General features: G+C 38.7%; 1 protein-coding gene across 1 annotated transcript; it reads left to right on the top strand.

Annotated features, from left to right (window-relative positions):
• The first annotated feature begins 5,999 nt into the window (after positions 1–5,999).
• On the top strand, positions 6,000–11,316 carry LOC149839171 (uncharacterized). The gene is made up of 10 exons (XM_090003943.1): positions 6,000–6,125; positions 7,100–7,627; positions 8,339–8,404; positions 8,497–8,663; positions 8,969–9,173; positions 9,253–9,352; positions 9,432–9,593; positions 9,714–9,847; positions 10,597–10,701; positions 10,843–11,316. The coding sequence occupies exons 1-10, from the start codon at positions 6,000–6,002 to the stop codon at positions 11,314–11,316; spliced, it is 2,067 nt and encodes a 688-aa protein (XP_089860069.1).
• Positions 11,317–12,496: the final 1,180 nt, after the last annotated feature.

Below are 12,496 nucleotides of genomic sequence, written 5' to 3'. Positions count from 1 at the left end.
ATTAGAGGGTCCAGAATGCAATTTGAATATGATATGCAAGAAAAAAGTTGGATTGATGACAAGGTTTTATAAGGGAAAAAATGAAATTATGCTTGTATTTTCAAGATAGACGCCATGGAAGCTCAACTTGTTTGGTAGGAGCTGTTAGTGCAGGTCACCATGTGTCGAACGTTGCAAGTTCAAAACCCAATGGTATCTTGTGTAACTGGTAGGGGTCTGCCTAACCCCAGCTTGCCTAACAAAAAGAAAAAGAAAAAGGCACGGATGAGTTCAGCATGGTTCAAGTTTTTCATTTCTAACTTGATAAGACTAAGTGGCAATTGAAAGGATGATTTCTTTTGAATTTTTAGTTCTGTTTTGAAATTTCATTGTAATCTGGTGGGGGTATGCTTAACCTTGCTTGCTTATCCAAAGAAAAACTAAACAGGCTTTTCATCTAAACAATTTGAAAGTGTTCTTTTTGTTTCTTTGGATCGGCCGTAAGCTTATTTAAGAGGTGAAAGCTTAGCCTTATATCGCTCAAGAGTTTCAACACTTTTTGTTTTTATTTTATATACCTATCTACAACCTATAGGTTTCTTTGTTGGTGAAAGATTTTGAATAAATCAAGTTTGAGCCTTTTCTAAAACTTCAAGTTCATGCTTCATATTTTAAAAAAAAATCATAAGATACAAATTTAGACGAGGGTTTTGATATTCTAGATGATTTCCAGCAAATACAACATAGAGACCATCTTACCTCCTTTCTCATTTCTATAAATTACCCTCTCAACTTCATTCTCCCAACAACCCTAATAGTTTGACTAAATTTACCAACAGGGGCTCTCCTTGTCTAGGAGCAGCAGCTAGTGTAAGTCACCTTGTGTTAGAATGTTGTAGGTTCAAAACCCAATGGTATAGTTGTATAACTGGTAGGGGTCTGCCTAACCCCAGCTTGCCTTAAAAAAGAAAATAGTTCGTCTAAATTTAGACCCAAATCTTCGACTCCCATCCGGCTATCAGCTCCCAAACGGAGCCCAAGGCCGAGAGTGAATAAAACAACATTTATTTAATAGTGGATTGAGATTCAATTTTCAAACTTGAAACAGACAAGCAACTGAATTGGAATCCAAATCAGTTGATGTGTTAACTGCAGATCTAATTCACTACTTGAGATAATTGGATCTATATTTTGGTAGCAGCGTTTTCCCCATTAAGATATGAATCTGAACTGCATCCGACCCATCTAACTTTGAACCAACTGAGTTTCATGTCCAGCTAGTAGGTCGGGTAAATGAGTGGAACGAACCGAGTTTGGGCTTGTTAGTGGTGCACTCTTTCTCGGGCTCAGCTCGTAAGCTCATCATGAACCAAGCCAAACCTGAGCTTATTATGGGCTGATCACGAGCTGGTTCATTTTCTAAAAAAAAAAATATTTTTAGTTGTTTTGCTGGTTAGGCCCAAAGGGGCTTTGAGTAGTGGGATGGGACCTAAGCAGTTAGGCAGGTGGTCTAGGTTCAAATTCTATTGGCATCAACGCGTGACGACTCTTTTAGGGCAAGGGGTAAGCCCACAGAGTTGTTTTACGCAGCCCGAACACAATGACAGTAAGTAGGGATGGCAGTGGGGGCAGGGTGGGGTGGCGACAAGGTCTCCACCCCTGCCCCGCCTCAAGATTAGAACCTCCATCCCTGCCTCCATCCCCGGCGGGGATGGATTTTAACCTCCACCCCCGCCTTCATCCCCGTTTCATGTCCTCCATCCCCGGTTCAAACAGGGATGAGGCAGGGCGGGGCAGGGATATTGCGGGGAAAAGTGACGGGGACGGGTCGGGGCGGGGATGGGGTGTGGCGGGGAAAAGTGTACGTCCATCCCTGCCTCCATCCCCAAACGGGGATGGATTTTAACCTTCGTCCCTGCCTCCATCCCCGTTTCATACCCTTCATCCCCTGTCCAAACGGGGCGAGGCTGGCCCCGCTTTCCCCCGTTCCACTGCCATCCCTAACAGTAAATAGGGCAGGCAAAGCTATTAATCCACAATCAATCCCAAGTTTCACGCTGAAACCAACTCCTTTTAGGCCTAGAAAACCCTAATTTTAAGCATCAAGTTAAATTACTTGCACCTTCTAGAGGACCATATAATATATCTCAAAACAAATTAAAAAAATACCCTCCTCATTATCTGGATCAATTATGCAGTATTTGTGTGTTAATTATTGGAAAAATCCATAATGATTGGTCCTTGAGCCACCCATCTTCGTCTCCCCCAATAATATAATATGAATGTCATGGATGCATGTGGGCTGGTTGTCGACTGGCTTGTGCTTAATCATTATGCAGGTTAGTACTGGATGCCTTTTGGTAGGTCTATCAACGGGTCGGGTACTCGACCCATTATGGTATATTTGAACCCGCTCAAATAACAAATCATCAGGTTTGGGTTCGAGTTCTGTTTTTGTCGGGTCACGAAAATGGAATTCCAAACCCGGATATGCATAATTTCAGAGATTTTTTATTAAAAAATACATATAAAATACTTAGGTTGGGTCAGGTACCCGAAAAAAAAGCCAGGTTGGGTCAAGTACCCGACAAAAAAGCCAGGTCTGGTCCGGTATTCAGAAAAAAAAATTCATGAACCAAACCCGGATCTCATATTACTTGGTTTGGGTTTGGGTCAACCATAATATTATTCAGGTTGGCATTTTTCATGCCCATTCCCAGGAATTCGGGTTCGGGTCGGTGCCTGATACAAACCCGACCCGTTAACATCCATAGCTTTTGGTAACTTAGAACATGGTATGCAGGGGCATCAACCGGTCGGATTTGGTTCAGACCCAGGTAGTACCAGACTTGGACTCAGTTTTTGGGTATGGTATCGGGTCTCGACTCAGGTCTAATCAGGTCCAATAAAAAAAACCATACTCAAACCCGATAAGAGCTACATGAACCAGACTCAGACCATACCCGATAAAACCATATTTTTTTTTATCATTTTTACATTGCAAAATTTCAGCTATTAATCAGAACTCGGGTTGGTCCGGTCTGGTATAAAATTTCACAAACTATACCCAGGTCCATGTATTATTCGGACCTTCGGGTCCGGACCCAGGTCTTAATTGGTTTTTATTATTTATCACCATACCTAGACCCTATAAGCTTTGGTTCGGGTCGGGTCCAGCCTGGCTAAACCCAACCCGTTGACACCCCTAATGGTATGCCTGTAGACCTTGTGCACCAAAATCTTGTTTATGTTGAGTCCATGTTCGTTCATGTGCAGTCCTATAAAATAGCGTTATTAGGTTTGTTTGGAGATGACTCACAATAATGACAACAAAGGCAATTGAATCGTCTTAAACTCCTTCAAGATGGACTAAGCTCAATACATAGGTGGTTTATGTGCAAAGCTAATATGGAGTTTCAAAGCAGGATTTGAAGAACTATCATACGGTTTATGAACTTAATGTACTTTAATCTATGAGAAACTAAAATTTATTAAAAGAAAATTACTCATAATAATGGATCGCCAACCCTATGAGTGAGTCTCTAAAATATGGATTCGAAGCACTGACAGATAAATGGACATGATAAAATGGACATAAAGTAGGCTAATCTTATGTAACTTTTTCATCAGAAATAAATCAATAATTTACAAGATGACACGACACGACACGACAATTAAGTAGGGTATCCCTGTGACATAGAGGAAACTCACCAAACAAAAAGTGGAGGGCATCCAAACCCCACCTAACACCAAAACCCAAGAAATTTTAGATTTGTTGGAGGTGTTCTATCCTTCATATTCAAGGACACTATCCCTAGATCCAGCATTTTTAAGTCCTTTTTCACCCTGTTGTTGGTGTTTGGGGTAGACAGTTGTGCATTGCATTCAATGCATTGGCAGCCAAAGGTGACTTTTGAAATTTTGCAGTGACAAATATGCCCTTCTCTCTTTGCCCTTTTTGTTTCTGGTGATTAGGAACCTCCAAAAATCAGTTTTAGGTGTTTTATGTTATATCTGAACGTTAGATGTATTTATCATTCTTAATTTATTAAGAATTAAATTTATTACGAATTGATTTGATGTAAAAATATAAATATATTTTTATCATAGCAACTATTATTTGTTCTCTCTTTAAAATACACATTTAAGTACAAAGATGCTTAATAAAAAATATGTTTTCTATTGAACAAGTAATGATGAACAGCCCAAGGCCGTGGCTTAGTGAGGTGGGGCCTTCCCTGCTAGACGGGCAGTCAAGGTTCAATTCCCATGGTTGTCATCCCTTTACGCAAGCCAATGTGTAGCATAGGCCTTGGGGCAGGGGTCCTAACCTTGGAGTTTTAGGTTGCCACCACCACGACAATAGGTATGGCAGGCTGAGCTAGCGGGACCAGACCGGGTGCGGTTTCTTCATGTTATAAATCCAAAAACAAAAAAGCAATGTAAAGGTGGGACCCATCACACCTCCCTCTTTTCAGGTAAGATATATGAGGGTGATGGAATTTAACTAGTAATTTAGTGGACAATATGACTGTAACTGCTCTACTCCATGCCCTCAGATGCTAGTAAATATGTGATTTAGTGTTTGTTTACCTTGAATCTTGATGTCTCCACTCTACATTCAATGCTATGATCTGACATCCGTGATTTATTAGGGTTTCACTTGACTATGGCAATTTGTTTTTTCAATAAGCAAGCTGGAGGATAACACCCATAAGATTAGAATATGAGGCCCCTTGATTGTCAAATGGGTTCCACTTATCCCCTATCTCATCCCTATCTTCATAGATGCAAGCTGTTTTGATCAAATCACACTCTGCAGGTATCATCTACACCATTCATTTAGTGAAGATCAACATTTAAATCACCAAATTCCAACTTGTGTGCAGGATTTTGTGGCGGTTCAAACAAAGCACAAAATTTTGTGATTTAAAAAACATATGTTTTAGTTGAACAAATATGATCCAGAGGTCAATTCTTATTAAATAGTTCATGCTGAATCTGTCTATTGGGTCAGATTTGATCAAAAACAATTTGCACATAAGATTTAAGATGGGTATGAAGAATTAAGATGGGGGATGAGTAGAACCGAACTGCTCGGTCATGATAGTTCACATCCAGCCATCTCATTTGACCCCAAATCTCACAACTGAGGTTTACTCAATCAAGTTTAAGCGTGCACGGCTGTTAAGTTTGATTTCTAGTTAACATAGGCCAGGGTCACTAAGTCTAAAGGTGAGCTGAGTGGGTTTAACCTAAAAGCTCAGGTTTCCAACAAGTAACAACAAACCTCATGGTAGTGAAATACTGGTCGTTTTGAAATGTTTAACTTCCACATATTCTTCGTATTAATTGGGGATATCAGGGGAAAATTCCACTCTTTTTTTCACTGTTCTTTTGATCTTTGACTGAATTAATTTACCAGAAAAGGTATTGTTGAGTACAACAGCATAATGTTTTGCAGTATGAATTAAAGTTAAAAGAAAGATTGAGACATAAATAAAACTTGTTATTATCATACAGTAACTAACACAATGTTTTTTTAGTATTAACTGAAGTAAAATAAAAGGTTGAGACATAAGACTTATTATCCAAACAAAAGTTGCTCGCTTTCCTAGAAACTAAAGGAAAGCTGTGCTCGTCCCTAACAGTCAGATTCCCATGATTTTACATTACCCAGTTCCTATCAGCGCTCCCACCAAAGCACCATCTTCACAATCCACTAACCTCCAACATTATTTTTCTACTCCCCTCCATCAAATCCATCACTTCATGATCTCACTCTGCCCACCATACCGAGAGTTAAATACACCCAGATGGTTCTCAGTATCCTTGGTTGACACTGTATTTTCAATGAAAATGAAAGCACCAATTTTGTCTGTCTTATACATTTGATATATCTTTTTGTATCCTTCTTGAAGACTGCTTCTTTCTTTTGAATGGTTTCCTTTTCCCTATACTTCCTTGTTTTGTCCATATTCATTATATTTCCTGGACTTCAAAGTTTCCGAATGGTAGAGATGGCAAATGTGAATGTGGGGTTGAGGAAGGCAATGTGGCTGTATCCAAAGGTTTTGGGGTTCAATCCATCTGAGAGATGGGGTCATTCAGCTTGCTATTCTGATGGAGTTGTGTATGTCTATGGGGTAAGCATGAGCAATTCATAAAAAATACTTTCTCTGAATTTCCATATTGGTGAACTTGGGAGGTTCAGGGGAACAGTTAATAGTTTCATATATTTCTGTTTTAGTTGTTTTCTTGATTTATTATTCAGTTATTGACTTTAATTACTTGCCATGCATTTAGAAAAATTAAAGGTACTTAATTCAATCTATGTTGGTATGTGTTCTGTTATTTTTTCCCGTTTATTTGATGCTATATGCAAGGTACAAACACCTGACGCTGGGATTCTTTTAACCTGGTTAGAGGATTTTGCATTTTTGAAATAAAGTTCGTGAATTTATATTAGTGGGAGAATTTTCTAGATTTAGTTAGAGCAAATGTAGTGCTTGCCCAGTTCTCCGTCTTCTTTCTTTTTCTTTTTTTCCAATTGTGGCAGGGTTTAAGGGTTTTTGGAGTCTCAAATATTTTTATGATAGAGGTATCTTGTCAGTTATTTTGCTTTATACGGTCCATGCGGATTATTTATACCCTGTTTGTTCTTGTAGTTCATTTTTATGTATTTTTTATATAATTTTGTGTTTCTTTGAAGAAATATATTTTCTTTTTCCTAAATTTATGCGTCAGGTTTAGCTTATTGGTTTTCTGCTAGTCTGATATGGTTGTCAGTTTTTCTTCTCCTTTGTTCTTTTCTTTTTCCCCACTTATCTTGTTTTTTTTACCTGCCAGACATCAAATTTGCTTTTTTTTTTTTCATGATTTCATCACCCTTACTGTCTTCTTCCAACTGATGATAATGGACTTCTACTTCTCATATTAACTTCACTTATGTTGATAGGTTTCCCCAATTTCAATTGTAAAACTTGATGCCAGAAACCTATATTTTTTATGATGGAGATAAGCATACTATTACATAAGTTGTAGGAGAGGGAAAGGAAGTAAGACTGCTGTTATGACATTTTACATTTGAGTTGATCATGATATCATCTGCTTCAAACAGGGATGCTGCGGCGGGATGCATTTCAGCGATGTTCTCGCATTAGATCTGAAAACCATGGCTTGGACCACCCTTGCAACAGTAGGAAAGCAGCCTGGGAAAAGAGACAGTCACAGTGCAGTCATTATTGGGCACAGAATGATGGTTGTAGGAGGAACCAATGGCTCAAAGAAGATAAATGATCTACATATATTAGATCTTAAAACTAAAGAATGGAGCCAACCAAAATTTGAAGGAAAACCACCATCCCCACGGGAAAGTCACTCTGCTACAGTAATAGACGACGATAAGCTTGTGATATTTGGAGGGAGTGGAGAAGGGAAAGGGAATTACTTGAATGATGTTCATATTCTTGATTTGAAGAACATGAAATGGACTTCCCCTGTGGTAAATGGTGAACTTCCTGTGCCAAGAGATAGCCACACTGTTGTGGCAGTTGAGAACAAGCTTATTGTATACGGTGGGGATTGTGGTGATTGTTATCTTGGTGATGTTGATGTTCTTGACATGGACACACTAACTTGGATGAGGGTAATCATTTTCTTCTTGGGCTTTTGTTTTGCTTATTTCTTCCACATTTTAGGGATCACTCTTTCTGCTTCATGAAAATTTCAGTTTCAAATTTTCTCTCTTATGGGGAAAAAAAGAGTGGAATCCCAACTCAAGATCTAAATGTTAAGCATGATATAAAATTTTGGTTCTTGGTTATGATCATTGCATCTGTAGGCATATCTGGTTTCAATATCATTTGACATGAAAAAGATACACTCCAATCTCATACCAATGATACAAAATACTCATTCAATTGTTGGAAGAAGAGAGTAGGCGCAATATAAGTTGATTGCATCAACTAAATTTAATTTCATCTGTTTTAATTAAACAGTATAAAATTTCTTAAGCATAGAAATACTGAATCAAATTTTCCCAACTGGAATATATAAACTTGTGTTGCTTCTAATGGAGGTTAATAGGCACACCAACTTTTATTATCCCAATGAATTTCAAAATTTCGTGGTAGTACCGTTTCTAGGATAGCACCCCAGAGTTCATTTCATATAATTGCATGTCATATTTGAAGTTCCACCCAAATTAACACCATCAAAGAAATTAATTGTTAACTGCTCTTTATTTCTGAACTTTGGAAATATTTCATAACTCTGGCTTCTTTCTATGCCTGCTCAGAAAGCAAGACATGATCAGTTATCAGCTCCTGTATCTAATGGCCTTCTATTGTGTTAGCAGTTGATGGTCCAAGGATCTTTACCAGGGAACAGAGCAGGCCATGCAACTGTAACCGTTGACTCTAAGGTCATATTCTTTTCCTGAACTGTGGATTTCTTACTAATTTTATAGAAAAAAAAGCGGAAGACAGAAAACTTGAAACGTGTTTGTGTTTGCAGGTTTATGTCATTGGTGGAGTTGGGGACAGGCAATATTATAAGGATGTTTGGGCTCTTGACTTGATTGGCGGTACATGGACCCAGCTGGATATACGTGGTTGGCAACCTCAAGGACGATTTTCGCATAGTGCTGTAGCGGCCGGTTCTGATATAGCAATCTATGGAGGGTTAGTCTATGTCTGCCATTTCCTATAGCCAGCTAGCATATATAGCATGGCCATGAGCAACATTCTTTGATCTTTTTGGTAGTCTGGTTGCTTTGAAGTTTGTAAATGCTAGCTCTATAAATTTGGTTTTCCATACTTGAGGATTCTGGTCCAACCAATAAATTGGATATGCACAATATGGAACCCATTTGTTCTAGGCGTCTTCTTCTAAAATGCAATGCATTCTGGTTTACATTATCGCTGTTAAACTTTTCTATTAGTTGTTTTTAATTCAAATTAATAACTTACACGCTATATACTTGCAGATGCGGAGAGGATGAACGCCCTTTAGATGAATTACTCATCCTGCAATTAGGAACAGAGCATCCTAATGAATGCGCTAACATTTCCGTATGCAAGATTTTTGGCAAACGGTGGAGTTATGATAAGCAAAAGTATTCTTCAACATCTCATAGGAATGGTGTTACACATGGAGCTGAAAATTCTGAAAAGGAGGCTATATCTTCACATGTATTCTCAGAAACTCATGTCTTGACAAACATCCACCCTTTGAGATATTAAGTCCTGCTGTTTTATATTGCTTATGCAGAAGTCCATGGTTTTTGGGGGCCAATCATGGAATGGTGAACTGAATGGTAGATCAAGTGATGTTGATGGGGAATCAAAGCACTCTTCATTGCAAAGCTCAGGTTGGTTTTGGACTTGTTGATATTGTTATCATCTTAAGAGAACACATTTCTCTGAACTTTTTATTGAAATTATATACAGAAAATTCTCAATCAAAGAGGAGGATAACATCACAGTTGAGGGTTCTAGAGAATGGAGCAGAACAGGAAGAGCATTCTCATTCACTATCCCAACAATCATCACCCTCCCATTCAGATCAGGAACAAGCCACTGTCAATCTTGACATTAATTCACCACCAGCTGGTCTGTTCAAGCAAAGGAAGAAGAGTCATAACCAGTCCAACTACCTATCACATCATAAATTGCAGCTAGAAAACAGCTTGCACAGAACCACTCATAACAGTCATTTTATGCTTGCTGCAGTCCATAGGCAGTCAAAACCAGAACAGCTACTTCATGCTTCACAAAACGAGAGGCCAGAAGGCCAACAAACATTGTCAGATCAGGTACTTCCACAGAAAATAGCAGCAACTAAAGTGATGGCTATTCCCAACTTGGTGAGTGCTCAAAAGCATCATGCATTTTATACAGAAAGTAAATCATGCCCTATATATATATAGGGTCATTAAAATATGTTAACTGGAAATATGTGAACCAAAGTGTGAACTAGGCATTTCTGACACTTTTTTGGCAAATCTAACCCTGCAGATGCATTCTGCGTGGTCCATTTTTTAGGAATTGACTGTTGGATCATGTACTTTTATGAAAAAAATCCATTTTTTAGATGCTTGAATATTTAAGAAAATTCGGAGCCGTTGATTTTTAAGCCTTAAAAGATCCTTATGCATCATAATTAGATGATCCAAGAGTCTGTTTCTATAAAACAAAGCATCTAGATCACATCCGTACCATGAAATTTAAGAAAAAAGAAACCCATAAAAATCTCCGTTCATACTCCAGTTAATATATTCTAATGGCCATATATATATTTAATGCTTCTTATTTCTTATGTCAGACTAAGTAAATCATACGCTGTCTGGTTGTGTGTGTGTGTCAAAGGAACACTAACAGCGCTCCCATTTTCCATCACCATTTTGTCACCTGAAAGCTTATAAACTGGCATAGTTGCAAGTGTAATCTTTTCAAACTTCTGGTCTTTCTGGCACCAGTGAACGCTAGAGGACGGTTATGATCGCAATTAAATTCAAACATTACTCTCAATTTGCAAAGAACCATTCCCAAGAAAACCAAGGGGTGACAAAAGTACGGGTTCATAATGAGCTATGTCTTTATTGTATCATTACAGATTGGAGCTGAAGTTCAGGGTACTGTTGATGGAGCTTTTGATTCAGGTTACCTCATGACTGCAAATGTGAATGGGAAAATATTCCGAGGAATCTTATTCACTCCAGTAAGATCCTGTTAACTATTATTACTGCCATTTATTTTTTTTATCGAATTACAGAGAATAAGGAACTCTTCATCCATTTTATAATTTAATGATCTGCTGCCATATTCAAGGCAAGATCTCATGCACAGCTCTATTTGCCAGAGTCCCGGCTTTGTCGCAAGAGAGGCAACACCATTCACTGCACCAGTGGTCTTAGCACAACCAGCATTACCAAGCGCCGCCCATTCTGGGGTCTCGATCCGGAACTTAAGTGACGGAAACACAAGACTTACACGACCAATGCAGGATGAGGCCAGTGCAAAGCCCATTAGCTTTGTACTACCGGTTTCGCCCGGCAGACTAATGGAGACAAGAGAACACAGCAATGGAAGCAAGGTAGGAAACCTGCCAATTCATGGCCGCGATGCACAATTCAGGCCACTTCTAGTTGGAGAGAAAGTGGCCAATGCTGCAGAGGGCCAGAAGATTCAAGTGCCACTCACAGTAAGACCAACAGGAGTTCAAGAACCAAGTCAACCCCGGCAACTAGTTCGGCTTGCACCGGTCAGGTCGTGGCGGAGTCAAGGGATCGTTCTTACACTAGGAGCTCCCGGAGTTGATCATGATCGATCATAGAAATGCAGGTCCTGTTGTATATTGTAAATTGCAGTGTGGGAAGTAGGAAATAACATTGCATTTAAGTTTGTCAACCAAAGGGTGTAAGAGCCTGCTCTTTATTTCTACTTGTGTGTTTGGATTGAGGGAATTTGGTGGAATTTGAATCCAATTCTACTAATTACTTGGGCCATTTTTCAGCCAGAAACAAGAATTTGCTGGAATAGGATTTCAAGTCCACTGAATTTCCTGAAGCCAAACACACTCTCAACTCGAGCACAGCTATCCCGCGGTTCGCACGGGGGCAATGACTGGGCCGAGCTTTTCTTACACGTCAGCAGCCCCCAGTAGTAATCCCGTTCGCCTCTCCTCCCGATAATCTTGTGGGACCAGCCTCCCCCGCATACCAACGAGGCGCTTGGGGAGCGTGGACCCTACTCGGATTCAATAAAACCAAGCCGCTTATCTAGGTGGTTACGAGGGATTAAATTTGAAAACACCAAAATTTTTATTGTGATAACCGATGAAATCCTAATAATTTTTCAAATTTATTTAAAAAGTTGCAATTTATCACAATCGATGTTGCTACCTTTATGATATTTTGATACTTTTAAACAATGTTCTTTTATTGGTGGTGGTGGATTATGGGTGTAAACGGGTCGGGTTTGGTTCAAACCCAGGTGAAACTAGATTTGGCTTCGATTTTTGGGTATGGTATCTGTTCGGACCTGGACCTAATCGGACTCATCATAAGATAAGCCATACCCAGACCCGATAAAAACTACATGAACTAGACCGGGGCCATACTTGGTAAGATAATATTTTTATATTGTTTTTACATTGAAAAATTGCGGGTCTTAATTGGAACCATAGTGACAAACATTAAAAACAGCAAAATCTCGGCAATAAAAAATAAATATAAAAAATATTTTTTATAAGAAAATATTAATAAAAATGACTTAAAAATAAAGACACATGATTTTTTTCAAAATAAATAGCTGTTTAAAACGTAAATATCGCGTTTAAATAATGATATTTATGTTTTTTCATAAATCTTGCAATATTTTGAAAATCTTGCAAGAAATTGCGGTTTAAAACTTTTAGGCAATTTCTTGCGATATTATCGCGAGAATTTTCATAAATCTTGCAATATTTGTCACTATGATGGGAACTCGGGTTGGGTTCATATAAAATTTCACAA

This window comes from Nuphar pumila, chromosome 4 (assembly GCF_984573655.1).
Source record: "Nuphar pumila chromosome 4, dmNupPumi1.hap1.1, whole genome shotgun sequence".
NCBI lineage: Eukaryota > Viridiplantae > Streptophyta > Magnoliopsida > Nymphaeales > Nymphaeaceae > Nuphar > Nuphar pumila.
The sequence above is the reverse complement of the archived record's forward strand: the minus strand, read 5'-3'. Positions and strand labels throughout refer to the sequence as shown.